The sequence below is a fragment of the Anopheles cruzii genome, chromosome 3 (assembly GCF_943734635.1).
Source record: "Anopheles cruzii chromosome 3, idAnoCruzAS_RS32_06, whole genome shotgun sequence".
Classification (NCBI taxonomy): Eukaryota; Metazoa; Arthropoda; class Insecta; order Diptera; family Culicidae; genus Anopheles; species Anopheles cruzii.
In genome coordinates this window covers 22229820-22249496 of record NC_069145.1, presented here as the reverse complement: position 1 = coordinate 22249496, position 19677 = coordinate 22229820, and the positions used below count along the sequence as shown (strand labels likewise).

The window sequence follows — 19677 nt, the reverse complement described above, 5'->3', positions numbered from 1 at the left end:
GATCTCACAGCAGACTAAGCGCGCGATCGCGGACCACGCGTCTAGACGTGATCGCGATCGCGGGCGCTCGCGTCCCCGCGGCTCTCCGCGCTGTCCGCCTTCCCCGACCCCCCCTTCCTCCTTGTAAGGTGGGCAGCCGTGGTCTGACCGGGCGGGGGGCAGGTTTAGAAGACGTTACTTAGAGTGGCGCGCGTTTGTGAAACAGATTACGATTATGATGGTCACCGGGACCGGATTTCTTTTCGGTCTCTTTGGGCTGGATCACACCCGAAAAGCGGGGGCAGCCCGGGTTGGAATGTTGGTACCACGAGACCGCGGAAGTCCGGCCGTCCACGAAGCGGCGCGCGCCATGACGATAAAACTGTCACACCCCGCGAAGCATACCGAGGGTCTATAGCGAAATCAGCTGGAACCCGCCTGCTCCGCGGCACTCCACGCTGGTCATTACCGTCTAATGGGTTGGCTAATAAAACCGAAAAACTGGACGGAGGAGTGTCCCGGCACGGAACGACAAACCCATTGAGCGTAATGGACGAGGGGGAGAGGAGGAACTGGAAGGCTAGCATCTAAACCTGTCCAGCGCAGAGTTGGGCCAGTGTAAACCAACCAAGCTCTATGATGTGGCCGATGCTGAGCGTCGCGCGGCCTATCATCATTGAGAATTGTACTTTATGGAGCGCGCATTAAGCCCGACCGAGAAGCGGGAAGGCAGACGGGGCATTACAATGTTTTTCACATCACCACTCCGCTACACCCAATCGCAATCCGTGGAATCCGTGGGCCGGATCAGCGGTCGGTTGGTTGCGATTCGGGATTTTGCCATTTTTTGTTGAAGGCCGGCAGCAGCTCCAGCTTTGGCGCTGATCTCAAACGCAAACGCGTCCACTGGGTGGACGGTTATGTGAACTTTATTTATGATGCCCTTCACATCAAAATGGCGGCACATCAACATCTTCATTTTTCAGCATGTTGTCCGGAGCAGCGCAGGCCAATCAGAAGATGCCTGTGGCCTGTGGATGGCGTATATCCGGTGCGGCGACATGCAAATCGCGCGTGCTTCAGTGGCGTCTTCACCGCGGACCTCATTAAAGCACCCGCCGCCCGTCGCTGGTCCCAACCTGTAATCGGTGTAATCGAATGCAGCGGCTACTGCCATAACCTCCAAAAACCTGTAGTCAGGCTGGTGCGGCGGCCTTGTAGCCCACGGTCAATTGGATCGGACCGATGGCATCGCACCGATAGCATCGACGGACCGTCACCTCGGGCCCGCTGCTCCACATCGGGTCGCCACCATCCGGTTAATTGCATCCAGCCGTTACCCTATCCATCCATCCATCCATTGTCCCACCCGTCAGTGGACCTTTCGGGTCGCATACCGTGTCCTTGGGCCAACGGAACGGTACAATTTTATGTCAATATCGATTCGCCTTCCCCCTGGTTGGCCAGCAGAAGCTGGATTGGATGACAATGAATTAAAGAAAGTACCCACCTGACTCGCGCCTGACATTTAAACGGTGGCCGGTTTATGTGTCGGCCTGTGGTAAGCCGGTAATTTTTGTAACTCTCACGCCCGTTTCACTAATCGAGCGTATTGGTCAGGGCTAGCCCCTTTCGGTGGGCAGTAATTAATTGTCGGTTGTTTGCTTTACGCAATCAATCTTACGATACAATAATTCTTTCGGAATAAGAAGAGTTAGCGGACTGCCTAACAGGAGAAGCAAGAGTCCCAAATAGGCATTAATTGTATTCTTTCAGGCGATTGTGTTACGTGAATCGCCCCGCAAACGTTGTGCTTCGAGTGCGCCTGCATATATGCAAACCGTTGCTAATCAAAATTAACCCAAAACAATAATTGCGCCTAAAGTTATGTAACTGAGTCAAAATCTTTTCTGCAATTAACGGAGAAAAGGAAAACATTGTTGGTTTGGTAGCAGCGGCTCCCATTTTGTGCGCCACTGTGCGCGGCTAGGGCACCGAAGAAGAAATGCACGCTCTCGTATGTTGCAACCAGAGTGCGTTCCGTCGTATGCGTCGGAGCACTCTCACCGGCAGAGTCCCCACCTGTTTCGCAATACACCGTGCCACGACGAGACGTCGCCTTCCAAACCTCCACCCTGGGGCCGTTTCCGTGGATGAACAGCGGCCATTCGGGGTGGTGCTCGGGCATTAACATAATGGGGTATGGCACCGGACGATCCGGCTCGGACGACCAGAGAAATGGACGAGCTGGAACTTGCATGTTTGACATTTGTCATACGCATGTGGCGCGTGGTAAACAAAGCGTTATTCACAGCGTCGTGACGTTTCACTGCCAGGTGGACTGGGCTGCACTGGGCACTTTGGAACTCCCAAACGGTGAAGATCGTGAGAAAGAGGGTACGAATGTAAACAGCTGGGGGAGCTGGCCAATTCCCGGACGCATCGACACTCAACTTCCATTTGCGATCGGGTGTCACGGACGGGGAATGTCACCGCGCTTGTCACGGTTTACAACACGGCCGCGCGCGATGTCGGGCCTCCTCGGGACCGGCGCCGGCCTTGATCCAACAGATCGCCCCCGTGCATTTTGGGCACACGGGCGTCCCCCACGCCGGTGGGCTGTGGCTTCGGACACTGACACTGTTTTGCGTCGGATCGCCCCCCTCGCGAACCGCACCGCGAACGGCGAAGACCCGTCCGACGCGCCACGAAATGCCATGCCGTGCCGGCCGAAACAAATAAACGGCGCATTCTCAAGGAAGTTGGTCTAAATTTACTCACTCACGATCGCCGCCACCGCCACCGATTCCGCCAACACAAGGCGTCGCCTCTGGTGGAGGAGGTGAAGAAGCTGCGACGGACTGTGCTGTGCTGTATCCGATTCCTAACCATCGCGCATATTAGTGCGATCAAATGCTCTGCTCTTTTGCCAGCGAAAGATCATAGCATTTCGGATCACAGTAGTCGGGGGCGCTGCTGTCACTCCATCGTACCTCTGACGGCCGTGTTTGGTGGTGGCGGTGTTTTGGGCGTAAGGCAAAGATTTCGCTCCAAACGCATTGCCGTTACTCACTCACGGGGCGCCATCGGGCGATGACCAATGCCGCTGTCATTTAAATGCGCTCCTCGGTACGGTACGTCAACACCGGTTACCGCGCGACGTGGGGGCGGTTCCGTGGCCGGAAACGCAAAGCACCCCCTCTCCCGTGAGTCACGCCGGTTCCAGGCAAACGGGTGGCTCATGTACGGTGATCGTTCTCTGGTTTGAAGTTATTTGAATCTACGGTCCTTTTAAGGTTTTGCTGCTGGGAGGGCTTATAAGGTTAGATCAGTCGTCAGTAAGAACATAGAACCATTAGAGGTAACTTCAACGTGGAGAATTGTGGAACTATGTAATTTGGTTTTACCCGTGGCCCAATTTCCGATGGTCTTGAAAAAGCTGTCAAACGACGAGCAATTGTCCTACAAGACATTGCGGCCGTGAACTGCCCCTGCCCGTTGTCCCAATAGTTCACAATTAAGTTAACCAGTAAACGCTTTTGACACATAGGACGAGATTTTCAGTTCTCCAGATACTCGACACTCGCGACGGTGCATGCAACAAACGGTCATTGCCGTTCATCTGATTGTTCCTTGTTTTGTATTCCACTTTGAAAAAAGATCACCACAATGGCGTCGGGAAGGAAGCACCCGGTAAAGAAGCGAGAGTATTTACCATAGGAGTGGTGACTTCATTAGCACGCTTGATTCAATCGAGCGGCCCATTCTGACTGGCACGCGCGGCATGCAAATGTGCTGTGGTGACCATCTGTCGACTAACCCGCCCATTCCCAATGGCGTGCACGACGCCTTGGGTCATCCAGATGTGCAGCTCTGGTGGGGAGGTTCAAATTTCATCGCAAAACAAAACGGCTTATTAATTCATTATGGCCCATCCGTCAGCCGGCGGATCCGCCCGGTACCTCGCGGATCCGCGGATGTAGGTCGTAGCCGTAGCAGCTCGCAGAGTCCGTTCACCGTCCACCTTCGCCGAGCTGCCATATGGTGAAATATGGTTTCCCTTGTTGTCGTGCGCTTTTCACAACACGCAGACCACGCGCGTTCTCCCCCTTTCTATCTCTGTCGCGGGTTCGCCGGCTCTCGCTCTGTCGTTCGCGTTCTAATTGACGCACCAATTAGTAAGCCGCTCCGAGGACGAGGCTCGGTTTGCTTCCGGTTCGCAGGCGGCGGCGGCGGCGGCGGTGGTCCTGCGGATATTTATCGCGAAACACGAACCCCTGTTGAGAGCGGGGAAAACTTTCTTGCGTCGCGTTTTTCCACTTCCCGTGTCTCTCTCTTTGAGTGTTCAAATTTCTTTCGGAGTTTCTCGGAGAAAGAATTTCCCATTCGCTCACTCTTTCTCTCTCTCTCTCTCTCTCTCTCTCTTTCTCTTGCTCTCTCTCACTCTCTCGCTCTCTCTCTTTGTTTTTCTTTCTTTCTGCCACACAGCGTCTTTCACGCTCCGTCTCAGGCACAGCACTTGAAAGTCTCACGCAGTTTTCCGAATTTCCCAACGGGTTCTCAGCGTTGCACTCACACCTTCGAATCGAGGTGCTCGCCACTCATTTTCCTCGCGAACCACGGAGAGAAAGTGTGAAGCAGAGAGACAGAAAGAGAGAGAGGGAGCGAGTGTAGCGAATTTTCTCCGTCGCTGACGGAAGGTGGTTCTTTCCTTTTCAAGCGGCCAGCCCAGCAGACCGCGACCTATTGTCTCCGTGTACGTGTGCGCGCGCGGACAGAGGACACAGGCCACCAGACACTACAGTGGGTTGGATTTTAATAATAAATAGACCCGTTCGCCCGTTCGCCCGTGTGCCGCGTGCGTGTACGGACGCGAGCGTGTAGAAGGGCACGGGCAAAGTGCGCGGTGGAAGCCCAAGTCCCCGCCGAAGCGAAGAATTCCGGTCCCGAAGAATCCGAGCGGCCCGTGGCTGCTCTGTTGCTCCTGCGGCTCCTTGAGCACGGTACGGCACGGCACGGCTGTGTAGATTGGCGCTCGTGCGCGCGTGTGTGTGCGAGCGCGGGCCAGTGAACGGCCGAGTGAGTGATGTTTGTGAATGAGTGAGGCCGCAGCGCAGCGCAGTGAATCTCGCATCCCGTGCGCCCGTGTCACCAGTCACGGGAAAATTTCGACCGAGCCAAAAGTGCTCGACTCCGACGACGACGTCCAGAGCGACGACGACGACGATTGAAAATCGCGAAACGAAACAAGCAACGGAAAGCGGAAAAGCCCACGATCCGACCACCGACAAAGGACGAAGTGACGAAATAGTGGTTGGTGTGGTTGGCCTCCGCTTCTGGGAGAGTCCGTTCTTTCCGTTTTCTTTTTGCTGCTAAAGCCCAACAGAGCCCAACGCCATCACCCGTTTGGCCACCGAGTGAGTGGGAAAACGGTGGCGCAGAAAAGCGAAGTGAAAACCCGCAATCGGTGCCGTTGGGGTGCCCGGGTGACATCACGGGGCAGGCACGCAGCAGCGGCGCTGCTGACTCTTGGATCCCCGTCATTGTGTGTGTGGCACGGTGTGTGTGTGTACCCGTCGTGACCAATAGAAGTGGAGTGGAACCGTGTGGACCACACGGACGGGGTCGTTCTCCGCCGCAGTTGCCAGTAATACAGACACATACACGCGCAAGGGAGGCCCTACACACGCGCACGTGTGCATGTGCGGTTGGATAGAACGGTAGATATAGATAGAACCGTGATACCGTGCCCGTTCCGTCACGTTCCCCCGGTGGCAGGATCTCCTCATTCGCTTGCTACGACACCCCCCGACACACAACAATCACATTCGCATTCGCTGCAGTGGTCATCCGTCCCCCTTTCCCATGCCTGTGCGGTGGCCACTGAACCCCAGCCATGTCCTGACACGCACACACACACCCTTGCTGCGCTCATCGATCTAGTTGGAGGGCTCGATCCAGTGTGGCAAGTGTGTGCGTGCGTGCGTGCGTGGGGGCTTGGTGCTCGAAGCTTCGGCCGCGTCCACGTTCCCCAACGTTTGGACCTGGAGCGCGCTCCAGCTGACGAGGACCTCGCGCAGATTCACCTCATCGTCCCCATCTGCGGGAGCCTAGCAGTACCTGTGAGAAAGAGAGCGAGAGAGCCCGAGGGTGACAGAAATAGGGTCAAGTGTAAAAGAGAGAGAAAGAGAGAGAAGAAGGGCCCAACAGTCCCCAACTACTGAGTGTGGTGAGTGTGTCAGGAAGTCACACGAAAGGAACAGGCGAAACAGAGAACGAAGCTTGAAGAAAGGATAATTTTATGTGCCAAGCTCGTCGACCGAACTGTCAACGGCTGCCACATTGTAACCAGGACCAGGTCAAACCCTCGAACCGGGGGGGGCCTGCGTGCCAACCTTGAACGGGGCACGCACACAAAAAAGGGACACCGCGCGAAGTTGACTACAGTGGCTAGGATTTACGATTGTTGTTGGGCACCGGAAAACAGCCACCCGTGGGCTCCAAGAAGGCCCGGACTGTGTACCGGATGCGGTCAGAATGGTGCTCCCGCGGAAGTTGACCGACACCCGCCGTGATGCCCGGAACTGCGGCAGAATGCGTGCGAAATGCGAAAGGAGTGCGGGATGGTGCGCCAGTGTGACAGTGACTGGGATTTCCTCGAAGTTTTCCATCGGTCCTCTCGTGCCGGGCGCTAGTGGTCCACCTGTTTAATGGTGCGTGTGCTCTCCCATGATTCCCCCCATCGGACAGGCAACGCAATTGTCCGATTCGGAACGTGTGACTTCAAAGTTTGCTGGATTCGTCGTCCAGAGTGTCCAGCACCGCTACTTCTCTGGTAGATCCTACTCGGGTGTGAGTTTCCCAGTTTCGGTCGCACTGCAACGCTAGTTCCCTAGTGACCCCATCACTGCTGGTATTGTGTGACGTGTCCGCTGGGAACGCATGGTGCTCCCCCATATTCCTTTGGTCGGATGTGAACTAAATTGATGGTGGCCTACATCATGCGGATAAGGCCGGGAACACGTGAGGCTAAGTCCCCGGTTCGGTCGGAAGGAACAGGGTGGAACAGGGCGTGCGGCCATTATCGAATGGTCACCACGAAAGGTCGAACATAACGATGACCACATTCGACCAGGCAGCTGAGCGAGACAGCGAAATATATCGAAGCAGTGCGGAATGTGCTATACACGTGTGACTGTGTGTGACAGAGAGAGAGAGGGAGAGAGAAAGAGAGAGAGAGATTGACAGCTTTTGTTGGTGTGACAGATCGCGAGGAGCAGCGCGAACACAGTAACCCGTCCGTTGTTCTGTTCCGGCAGCGCCGCCGATGGCAACCACATGTTGGTGGTAGTGTACCAGTGCCAGTGTGTGTGTGTGTGTGTGTAGTGGTGTCGGTCGGTCGGTAGTAGTTGCCTTCGGGGTAGTAGCTGCCAATCGCCCAGCAGCCAACAGTCGGGGTCCTCCCGATGGCGGGGAAAACCTAGCTGTTTCCCAAAATACTGACGACGTTCAACGACGTTTTTTGCCCGATCGTCCGATCCTCAACGCGGGCCCCGCGCCGTTCACAACCAACACGCACGCACGCACGCACATCCCTTTCGGCAGTCGGTCGCTGGGCCAGATTTTGATCACTCAATCACTTCACGGCACACTCCGATCCACGGGACCAGAGTGGATCGAAGGCTCGCTTTGTTTATCTCTTCGCCCTCGATTGCTTTGGGCCTCCCATTGTTTGTTGTCATTAGTTGGGAGGGCTCCAGGACTCCGGCCCGAGTTGTTCTTCTATTCCGTTCCGGTTCCGTTCTTGGCGAGCCTCTCCTAGTATGCCCTAGTCCAAGTCCAACAATGAACCACTCTCTCTTTCTCTCTCTCTGTGTGTTTCTCATCTTTCTCTCGGAAAATTTTCCTCTACCAGCCTCTTTCCCTCTCTCTTTGTCTGTCTTCCATCCTCTATGTGTCTCTCTCTCTCTCTTTCGCACTTTCGGTTGTGTTCACTAGAGTACGTAGAGTTGGGGTGGTAGTTGGCACGTCCTGCGTGCCTGAACTCTGAGTTTTAGTCAGCCAGTCGGTGGCCGAAACCTTTGCTCCTGGCGATGGTGGACGTAGACGGGACGATGCTGGGGTGGCAAAGCGGAGCAGGCAGCAGCTGCTCTGTACGTACTGTCAAACGCGGGGTTCGGTACAATTTGTACACAGTTTAGTAGTCCGCGACTAGGCAAGGCTTCTACAACGCGCGCACGCCACAGTCCGTCGGGTGTCCACGGACCCTCACACGGTTTCGTCGATCTCTTGGTCCCCCCGCGAGGGTCCCCCCTCGGTTCCCCTTCGGTTCCCACTTCTTTTTGGCGCTCGCGGGGATGCGTTAGGTGCCGTGTGCGTCTCTGTGTGCGGCTGTGACTGTTGCACGTGTGTACATTGCGCTGCGTGTGTGTATGTGTGTGTGTTGGTGAGTCAAATTTTTGGTTCAGCGGTGATGCTATTTTTAAGACCAGGCTTACCACTGGCTGCTGCTGCTCGCCGTTGTACTACTCTTTACTTCTTCACACGTAAAAATAATGTGTGCATGTGCGCGGCGCGGTCCCTGTGTGCGCGCACCCATCGTCCCGGGCGTCCCCGACCACCCGACCACCCGACCCGGTGAAGGCCGACGTCCGCGACGCGCTTGGGTTTCGGGGCCTGCCAAACCGCACTCTGCCATATGGAAATGTGTTAAATGACTCCCGCGTTCGTTCGTTCGTTCGCTCGTAGGTAACCCGAGCCCCTGGCGAACCTCTCTCTTTCTCTCTCAGTCGGCGTCGTGCCCGGGAAAGAGAAGCCGAAAATGGGTACCCCATAGACGCACCCAAGAACACGGGGACTGCTGGCCAACACCTGGCCAACACTGAACGCCCGCGACATGATCGATAAATGGAAAAACCTTTGATGGTGGAACCCTAACCTAAATGTACCTCGTCGAAATGGTAGCCCGAGCAATAAGAACTAACTGGGGAGCCCCTCGGCGCTCGGCGGGGGGGCTCGAAGAGTTGCGTTAACAAAGATCACAATGAGATTGGCCCCGAGCCAATTGAGTGGCGCGGTGGCGCGGGGCTCGGGCCCCGTAAGACGATCTCGAGCGAAGCACGGTCGACGGACGGTTTCACTTTCTTTATCATCTCTCTCGCTCTCTCTCTCTCACACACACACACACACACACACCTAGGCATCCTTTTGTTGTATGTGGGGCCCTTCGCAACCGATGATCGGTTCCCCGATTATTAATACCCCCCGCCATCATCGATCATGCATAGGAAGGAGGGTCACCATTGGCGGCCGGCTCTGCATCATCTGCTGGGTCTCCAGTAGCCTGCAGAGTGGAGTTGGAGCGCATTACGCCGAACGCACGCAGCCCACACATTCACAACAATCGCTTTGCTGACCACGCGCCGCCCGAATTTCCCGACTGTTCCCGTTTTCCCACCCATTTTCCAACGTTCTCTCTCTCTCTAGCTCGATCTAATTCATCTCGTTTGGTTCTGCTTTCTTCTCGGCGCTTGGCGGGTGATCCGCGGTGGTGTCGGTCGGATCGTGTGCGTGTGTGTGTACAGGACACGCACACCGAGCAGTAGCAGCAGCAGTGCCGAGCACCGAGGCCGCCCGTGATCTAGGTTAGGTTTCTAGGCAGGCGAATTCCGATATAGTAGTAGGCCCGCCCGTGACAGTGGTGCGAACCAACGCCTGGCGCGGCCCGTTAGTGGTGGTGTATGTGGTGAGGATCGTGTATGTGTGTGTGTGTGGTGTGGTTCCCGGTATGGTCCAGTGCGATCGGTATCGCGCCATCTGCAGTCGTTCCTCCGTTGTCCAGCTATTGCGATGAGTCGGCCAGCTCCGGTCCTGCTGCATTACGATCATTCTAACGTTGACGGTTACAACAGCAGTGGCGCCATCACGGCCCCCGAGCCGAGCGGAGCCGAGCGGATAGCCTCCATAGCTTCTTATTACTACCACCACTACTACGACTACCAGCAGCCTTACTACCACTGGTGCGCGGATTATCAGCAGCCCCTGGGCGATCGACGACGTCGTCGACCGAGCGACGGCGGGCGGCGGGCGTTCCCGAGCAGCACCAGCGCCACCAGGATCTGGAGGACTGGCGAGGATCACTGAAAAGAAATGAAAGATGGCGCACACGGCAGCAATGCAGGCGGGCGGCGGTTCGACCGCGGCGGCCGCCCGTGCCGATAGTGCGCACGTCGCCGGCGGTCGCTACGACTTCGAAGACGGCGGAACGTTCTGTGGCGGCTGGGAGGACAACAAGGCCCACGGCCACGGCGTTTGTACGGGTCCAAAGAACAAGGGCGCCTACTCTGGCGCGTGGCATTACGGTTTCGAGGTATCGGGGATTTATTGTTGGCCCAGGTAAGTCGGCGACGATGACAAGGACAATGGACTCTGACTGACCCAAGACCACAACGGAAACTCAAGATCTCTCCTGTAAAGTGTAAAGTGGTACCGCAGCGGATAGTTCCCACCCAATAGTGTCCGTCAGACACGAAGTAGGGCGAAGATCAAGACAGAAGTCAGCGACTTCAACACCTTCTTTCCGTCCGATCGAATTCATTTTACTTTCATCGGGTTTATTGGGACCGCCTAGTATAAGTCGGGAAGGATATGCTTCTGTGGAACGGCGCATTGCTAGTCAGAAGTCCACGGGCACCATGTGGAAAAGTTTCATGCCCGATGACGGCACAACGTGCTGCTGGCGCCCCGATGGCGCCGGTCTGTGTGTGTTTATTGCTCGAACTCGAGATCGTCCTCGATCCATCCACATCTTGCAAATGTGCCGGGCGTGCTCGATCGCTCAATCCACTCCGCCATCATTGTAATGGACCGACCATTTGGAAGAGCATTTGTTTCGCAACACTTCGTGTGAGAGATCGTACCGTCGATCGCTCATAAGGCGGCTAGATCAATGGCTGTGTGGCGGCTTTGGATGGGGATTGCACAGGGACACTAGCGCTAAAAGTGGCGCAGGGTGAGAGATAAATGAAGTACGAACCGGCCACCAGGATGACCGACATGACCAGACATCACGATGGCCAAAGTGACTGATGACCCCCCAAAACGGTGACTAATTGTGGACGCGCTCATCTGACTGGTTCTCCGTTCTATGTTTCGTTCGCCGCAGTGGATCTACCTACGAGGGACACTGGCAAAACGGAAAAAGACATGGGCTGGGTATCGAAGTTCGAGGCAGATGGGTGTACAGGGGCGAGTGGACACAAGGTTTCAAGGGCCGGTACGGCGTGCGGCAGAGCGCGTCATCGACGGCCCGGTACGAGGGCACCTGGGCCAACGGGCTGCAAGATGGCTACGGGTCGGAAACGTATGCCGACGGAGGTGCGTGCTCCGGAGCGGAAGGCCGCTCATGATCGTTGCGCATCTAATTCGCATCTCTCTCCCGCTCCAGGAAGCTATCAGGGGCAGTGGCAACGAGGCATGCGGCACGGGTACGGTGTCCGGACGTCGGCCCCGTTCGGAATGGCGGCCCGGTTTCGGCCGAAGTCGGTGCGCGTGTCGATGACGTCGCTGCGGAGCACGGACGGTGGCAACCAGGCGCCGACACCGGATCCGGGCGAGAAGCGCAACCACCGGATCGACGACTCGCGCGGCGGCTTCGTGCTGAAAGCCAAATCCGACGAGACGCCGGTCCGACGGAACAGCTTAGTGGAGAAGACGAAGAAAGGGCTTTTATCGGTACGCTAGCCGGGGAACTGACAGTGCACAGTGTCCTTAACTATATCTTCACTATATCCTTAACCAACCTGCGGTTCTTTCTCTCACACACAGGGACTCAAAATTAGGAAACAAAAGAGCACGGGAGACTTGGAGAAGCGCGGTACGGGCACGGGTAGCATTCGGTCCACGGCATCGACCGCCTCCTGGTTGAGCACGGAATCATCGCAATCGGGAATGACCAATAAGTAACGTGTACCCTCTCTGGGAGATTTCACGCAGACCTGTTCATGTGCACTACCTTATTTCTCTGTTCCAGGACAATGCATACGGATTCCAACGCAAGCTTTATAGTAGAGGACGAGCAGCTGGACGCTAGCGCGGTAGAGACGTATATGGGCGAGTGGAAGAATGACAAACGCTGTGGCTACGGTATTTCGGAGCGTAGCGATGGTTTAAAGTGAGTACCGGAAAAAGCGACCAAGGGACCAAGTGATGGCCACTGACGCCGAGTAACTAACTCCCCGCCACAGGTACGAGGGCGAGTGGTACGCGAACAAAAAGTACGGCTACGGTGTGACCACGTTCAAGGACGGCACCAAGGAGGAGGGCAAATACAAGAACAACGTGCTGATCACGAGCCAGAAGAAGAAGCACCTGTTCCTGATCCGCTCGGCCAAGTTCCGCGAGCGGATAGACGCGGCGGTCGACTCGGCGCAGCGCTCGTCCAAGTACGCGCTCCAGAAGGCGGACATTGCGATCTCGCGCACCGCCACGGCCCGCGGTAAGGCGGAGCTGGCGGACGTGGCAGCCGACGAGGCGCGGGCCGAGTCGGACCTGGCGATCCGGATCGCGCGCGACTTCGCGCCCGACTTCAACCCGTCGCTACTGGAGCGGTTCGATCGGTTGCGGCGCCAGCGGAACGCCTTCCCACTGCCGGACAGTGTGGCGGCGGCCAGCAACCCCGGCCGCACGGACTACGCGATGCAGCACAACCACCAGCCGTCCCAGCCCCAGCACCACCACCACCACAGTGCCACCCAAGCCGCCGCCGCCGCCAAGAAGGAGGTCGAGCTGGCGAACATGAAGAACGCGCTCAACAGTCCGTTCGGTGCGACGGGCCCCGCGGCCCAGCAGCGTGGCTCCGGCCTTGCCAACTACTACGACCCAAAGGGACCAGCGACAGTGGGAGCGGGAGCGATGTCGGCCGCCGCCATCGGCGGTGGGCACTACGGGCTCGGAATGGACGAGGGACTACCGTCGGCCGGGTACAGGCAGGCAAACGTCGCATCAGCCGCCGCCGCCGCCGGTGGCCAGTACGGTGGCGCCGGGTACGGGTACGGTGCCAACGCGCACCCGATGAAGTCCCCCCCGATGGGGACGGGCCGGGACGATGTGATGCTGGGTGGAGGTCCGTCCGCGGTGAGTCCGCGAAGAAACTCCACACTCCAGCAGCAGCAGCAACAGCAGGCGGCCATGTACGACTCGAAGCCGATGAATTCGATCGGCGGTGGCGGTGGCCGCACGGTACCGTCGCTCGGGGCCATCGGGAGCCAGTCGTCGATCGACTATTTCGACCACTACAAGCGGCCACCGAGCCGGGATGGGTCGGTCGATCGGTACACGCGAGCCGCCAACAAACTGGGCGGCGGTTCGTCGCGCCCCCCGTCAGTGGAGAAGACGGGCCTGGGCGGGTACGCGGCGGCGGCGGCCGATGGCCAGGAGGCGATGGCGGCCGAACGCCTCAGCACGCTGCGCCGCAGCTCCCAGCTACAGTCGGGCGCGGCGGCAGTGAACGGTTCCGTCCCGTCGGCTTCGGCCGGCATCGGCAACGGCAGTGTGCGGCCCGGGTCCCGCGCCACCACTCCGTTGCACCACCAGCGTGCGGCAACACCACTGCAGGATGGCTTCGGCCACCAGCCGCAACCTTTCGAGGATGTACTGCTGCGACAGCGCACCCTCGGCCAGGACATCATCCCGTCGATGACGCAACCGAAGCGCACCGAGAGCCTCTACCTGTCGAAACCGGCTGTCAACAGTATGCCGATGGGTGGTGGCGGTGGAGGAGGCGGTGGTGGTGGCGGTGGCGGAGGTGGCATGCGATCGAGAGGAGGCGGTGGTGGCGGTGGAGGAGGAGGAGGAGGCGGAAACGGAATGTTCAGTAGGGAGCCTAAGGTACGTATTCGTCGTCGTCGTCGTCGTCGTCATCGTGGGGCGTGTGTTTATTGTTTTTGCCCGTTCCCCGGCTCGGCTCGAAGCGGGGCAGTGCGCGCGCACTCACCGACCTTGGCCACCGTAAGATGGCGGCGGCCCCAGCACTTCTGGACGACTTCCTCAACTCCGTTCCCGCCGCACACAAACCCGACCCACGAGCGTCAGTTGCTGGTCAGATTGGGCGACGGATCGCGTCCCACATTGCATCCAGAGCGCGCCATTTTGATCCGAGAAGTATCACGTTTCAACGGAGCCGAATTTTGCCAGGGGAAAATTAATCTCTCGCTGCCTCGCTGGCGCTACTAGCTGGCGTATCGCGGGACCGGGAAAAGGAAGCGCTCGCTTTTCTATTTTCATTTGATAGCCACAAAAACAACAATGGCCACGCCAGGGGTGTGTGCGAGCGGGACGGGGCGAGAGTGCGTGCGTGTCATACCCGGGAGGGGACCAGGAACAGGAACAGGCCACTGTGGCGTTCTCTCTCTCCCTCTATTGCTTGTGGTCGCCCCAACAAAAATAGGTGCCCACGACTGACACTGATCGTGAAACATGAATTGGGCCCTGAGCAAAAGAGAGAGCGAGAGCGATCGGATCAGATCGGATCGGATCGGTGCCCGATGCCCTTCGGATGCCGCGCGAGTAGTCGTGCGCTAGCTTTCCCTTTGGACGTGGTGGAAATGAGGAAAATCCGCGCTTCGCTCTGTTCACTTACACCACGGCAGGGACGACGACGCAAGCGCGCCAACCGAATTTTTCTGCCGACCGTGCAGATTGCGTATGGTGCTCCGCCGTGGCTCGATGTGTGTGTCACTGGTCGGACCTGTTGACGCCCGGCCATGGACGCCGAAGTGCGGCCTCTCGCATATTCCGTTACGGCTGACGACGAGATCACGGCACACGTGTCCAGGCGTCAACGCAACGCTGTGAGCCCACTGACAGTGTCGTAAACCTGAGCTCAGGATGACCTTCAGATATTCTATAAATGATCCTCGAATAATCGGATCGAGGAAGGGCCACAACACAGTTCAGAAATTGCCCATCGATTCAGGTGCTGATCCTTTGATCGGGGCGAAATGGCAACGACGTTCCCAGTCCGCCTAGTTCCGGACTCTGGCGGACTCTGGCGGACTCCGGTGGCCTCACGGTTGACACTCTCCGTGTCGCACGGTCGCCGGTCGACGGCTCTCCCGCGCGATCCGACCGCCTAACGAGCTACAAATAGCTTTTCTGCCCGGCTGGCTGGCTGACTGGCAGTGGCGCTGCACTGAGCGGTTCCCCGTTCGGCGGACTTAGTACATTTTTAGAACTCTCGCGAGGACAGTGGTCGCGCAGTGACAGTGTCGCGATCGCCACAACTGGGCGCAGATTAGCTTGCGATCGAGCTCTTCGCACGCGCACGAGCGCTAAACACAGGTACTCCCGGCACGGGGTGGCGAGGGCGCCAGACGATAGACGGATGGGTGGCTCCGATGGAGCCGTTGGGCTTCGCGAAGCGCGAGTATCGGCGGACGCACCACCAACTTTTGGCGAGTGTTTGTGGTGCTTCCGCGATCCGAAGATCGGCCGGGGAGGCGGGGGGCAGGCTCGACCTCTTCCTCGTCGGTTCTCGTCTCGGTCTCGGTTCCCGACGCCCATTACCACCAGCCCGGCTATCTGTTCTGGTCCCTCGCACACGAAGTGTCATCCCTTTGACGAAGTGTCATTTCTTTCCTCGGCCAGAGCTACTTCTTGACCGTCGCTGGCTTCCCGCTTGCCACCGACCGGCGTTGTGTCCCGGCGTGTGGTTCATTCATCGAGCAGACCAGACCTGCCCGCAGTCCGTCGGAGACACGTCGGAGAGTGCGTCGGATAGAGCGGTTTACTAGTTACTGCTGAGTAGTCGCGTGGACTATCGGTCGCACCGCGGAATTGCCGTTGAACCCGTCGTGGTGGTGGTGGTGGTGGCGGTTTTGTTGTGTTGCCCTCCCCAGTGGCACTGGTGGTAGTGCGTCGGAACGACCCGAAGGAGTCGCACGGTGTTAGAGCTCTTACACTCTGCTTCTCTCTCTCTGCGCAGCCTGGATCGGGGCGGCTCTGCGTGCCCCGCTCTGATCCTGCAAGTGCTAAAAATAGTCGTGCGCCCTGGACGTACTGGCACGCGCTGTGCAAACCAGCACACACACACACACGTGCTCGTGGCCGTGTTTAGTAGGTTAGTCCGGATGGTCACCGTCCGGATGTAGACTGTTTTGGATGAGTTGTTTATGTAAAAGGGTAAAATAGGGAAGCTGTGCAAGTTTGTAAGAGAACCATCGCGAGAGAGAGAGAGAGAGAGAGTGCTATATAGAGAGAAGCCACTAGGTGGTCAGTGAGTGCGCGAGAAATCGGAAGCAGCGAAGAGAAGATAGAAACATGCAGTGGCAACAGGAAGTGGACGATGAGGACCTCATGTACTCGCCAGCGCTGCTGGCCCGGCGAGCCTCCGAAAGCTGGATCGAGTTTCCACCGGTTGAGGTTATTAGAATGTTTAGTAAAAACCCACCTTAACTCATTAGCATTACCACCCCATCATCATCGTACCAGGGCTTGTGGGCCAATCGGTCCCGACGAAAGTGTGTTCCAGGGAGAGACCACTAGTCTGTGATGAAAAGCGACGTCCTTGATCAGGCGTGAGTTTAATGTGTGTTCGTGTGTGCCCTTCTTCTCTTGCCCTTCCAACAGAGTATTCCAGTAAATGCAACCCTGCAAAGGAAGAAATCATTACCAGATGTACAACAGCTACCGTTCTCGACCGGTGCCATGAGCCGGGAGGAAGTGTCGGTCCTTGGCTCGGCCCGCCGCGAAGAGGTCCGGCGACTGAAGGATGAGCAGGAGCGCTTACGAGTTAATCCACTGTTGTATCTGGTCAGTCCACAAGTGAAGGTAGGTGTTACCGGTGGGCTCGTTGGGACTGGGTAGCCCTGCTTCTTACCCTGTTCAGTTCCGCAAAACGATGTCCTTGGGCGTTTAATAGGGGAACCTTGTCACCCATGTTTGTTTACAATGTGTCTTCGCCAACGCGCGAATACATTGTAAGCTGTGGCGCTATTCTTTACGAAAGATGACGGCTGTATTATCCGATCTATTTTTGGCTCCGATACGCTCCTTCTACACATTAAGCCGTTTCGTGTGTCGGTATTGTGGACGACAATGTCCCAAGCTTACTGTTTCATCGACGCGAGTGGTCAGTGCCACTTGGGATCGCCCATCTGGGATGCACTTAAATGTCTAATACCGTTTTTCGTTTCTTTTTCTCTTTTCCATTTGCAGGATTGGTTCTCGCGCCAGCAACTGGTCATGCTAGTGCTGATCGTCAATATTGCCTTGGCTATTTTATTCTTTAAAATACTCACATAGCGTTGGCTCAGCCCATGTTTGCATTTCAGCATGTTTCTAAGAAAGGTGACACTACTAGAATAGCCGAACGCGCAGGAATGAAGATAATACTTAAACGAACATTATGGGATAACTTTTGTCGCGGCGAGGCACACACAAACACACATGTACACAGGCAGACAAACACACACACACAACACATCCACACCTACAGACGTTTTTGGCGCCCGCTGCATCCTTGCACCAGTTGGCCAGTTTAAGTAGCGGAATTGTCGGCAACAGCGGAGGCAATTCGGAAGTTCCGGAGTCCAGCAGGAAGGGCGAGGATAGAGGGCAATTTTTGAACGACCGGGCAAAGGGAAGCGAGAGACAGAGGGCGCGCACGAGTAAGAGAGAGAGATGTTAAAGTGAGGCAATCAGTGAGCTGCGGGGCTGTGCGGGTCCATCACGGCAGCGAAGCATCGAACGGGGCTCGCGGCCGATCAAGAATTAGAACACACAAGTGTTTAACTTTGTGCATCAATCATCAATCTTCGCAATTACGATCCATCCTTTACCTACGTAACACTATTTAGAAGCGGGAACGAGGCGGAGAATTTGGAAGAAATTTGTGTGCGGTGGGATACACGTACTAGTTCTACGTGATATGCCCCGTAATTGTGAAAAGGGAGAATCAAAACAGAATAGAAAACAAACAACAAAAAAAACGCATACAAATGTAGAAAACACAAACAAACAAGTGATTGTGATTGGTGCGATTGTGGAACTTGGAAGGGGAAAATCAAATGAACCAAACCCATTTCAAGTTCTGAAGCAAAAACAAAACGGAAACAAAAATTTGAAGCATCAAATGCAAATAAAACGGATTAGTAAAATTTCGAGCGAACGAAGGAGGAGACTTAGAAAAAACAGAAAGTAAACAAGGGACAGGAGAAAAAGAGAGAGAAAATTATATAGGAAAGTTATAATAATACTAAATCAAAAAGAACAGAAAAACAAGAAAATAGCTAAAAAAGATTCACAAAACTATAAAAAAGCAGCAGAGAGAAGGCGAGAGAGAGAGAGAGAAACGTGCAGAAATGCGAAAGCCAAATCTTACGACAACTTTGTTAACATAATTTTTAGCAGATCGTCTAAAGCGTAAGAGGGAGGGAAGCCGGGAGCGGAAATCGAGTCCACTTTCATTAGTTCTTTCTTTTCCCAAACACCACAGGACTATTCAAATTTGCTTAAGGTCAAGCTCTTAAGATTCTAATAAACAGAAAAAGTATGTTGAATTTTTCCACCGTGCGTGTTTCGTTTTTGTCTAATTTGCATATTTGCGAGTGCCGAGTGCGAGTGCGATTTGCATAAATGCGGTGCGAGCATTGGCGGATACGTGAATTCCTTTTTTTTTTTTTTTGAAATGATGTGAAGGTTGAACCCTTTTCAAATTCTTGAAATGATGAAACATTTCATGACAATGAAATATTCCATTGGACCGTTTTCAGCGGGTTTCTTCGATCTAAGTTCGGGCTGTTCCTAAAGGGCTTTGTTTTTCCGTGGCGTTTGGACCGTGGAGTGAAAGAGAGGTGGATTGGAAGAGCGAGATAGAAACAAAGCGAAAGAGCCCGGGAACGTAGAAACATAGAAACATGGAAACAGAGGAACAGAAAAAATCATTCGAAAACAAAAATTGAAGCGAACGGTTGCGTTTGCGTTTCGTTCGGGCTGTTTCGCCAAGCATTAGTTTGTGTGCGTGAAATGAGTGCTTTCTACGGATGTTTCCGGTGAGCGGTGCAGGATATTTTGTGTTTAAAGTCTTCATTCCGTAAAAAGCCACATTTTGCTTCAAACTCTATCGAGCGGAGACAAGAAGGCGTGTTTGGTGTAATTGGTGCATCGAATGTGGTCGTAAACAAAGTAGGCGAAGCTCAGTGTTGGGCGGCAAAAATGGTGGTCACGGAAAAGAACTAGACAAAATTCAGTGGTAAGTGCTGTTCTACGGGCGGATCGGGCTGTGGATTAAAAAGTTGCGACGGTGCCGAAGATGCTGATCTGGTTCAGCGAAACAGTAAAACCGTTACATTGTGCTGCGTTGATTTGCGTTGTTTTTCTTCGGCCCATTTGTTGTACGGCCGCTCTCGGTCGCTCTCGCTCGCACCACCGTCGCTCGCCATAGCCGCTTGCTCTATTGCTACGTAAGCGAGTGTTCTTCGCCTCCTCGTCGTTTTGTTTTGCGCCGTGGCCGTGACGAAAAGCGAAGCGCCATAGCCGCTGGGGTTTTGGGGAATGTTCGTGCACTGAAACGGTTGCGAAAAATAGACACCAACAGCCAAACAATGCTCGGCAAAGCATATTTAGGCCCAAAGCAAAACAAGAAGCCCCAATGGTGAGACATACAGCGGCGGTGGTGGACTTTGTGAGCGGAAATAATGT

General features: G+C 55.7%; 1 protein-coding gene across 1 annotated transcript; it reads left to right on the top strand.

Annotated features, from left to right (window-relative positions):
* Positions 1-5168: 5168 nt before the first annotated feature.
* Positions 5169-18534, top strand: LOC128270058 (junctophilin-1). The gene is made up of 10 exons (XM_053007462.1): positions 5169-5699; positions 9564-10374; positions 11144-11355; positions 11426-11712; positions 11806-11939; positions 12011-12151; positions 12225-13866; positions 16264-16398; positions 16606-16806; positions 17194-18534. The coding sequence occupies exons 2-10, from the start codon at positions 10136-10138 to the stop codon at positions 17278-17280; spliced, it is 3078 nt and encodes a 1025-aa protein (XP_052863422.1). The 5' UTR covers positions 5169-5699; positions 9564-10135; the 3' UTR covers positions 17281-18534.
* The last annotated feature ends 1143 nt before the right edge of the window (positions 18535-19677 follow it).

Coding starts and splice junctions, on each gene's coding strand:
- LOC128270058 (XM_053007462.1), top strand. CDS start 10,136: ATGGCGCACACGGCAGCAATGCAGGCGGGCGGCGGTTCGACCGCGGCG. Junction 10,375..11,143: donor GGGATTTATTGTTGGCCCAG/GTAAGTCGGCGA, acceptor CGTTCGCCGCAG/TGGATCTACCTACGAGGGAC. Junction 13,867..16,263: donor TGTTCAGTAGGGAGCCTAAG/GTACGTATTCGT, acceptor AGTGAGTGCGCG/AGAAATCGGAAGCAGCGAAG.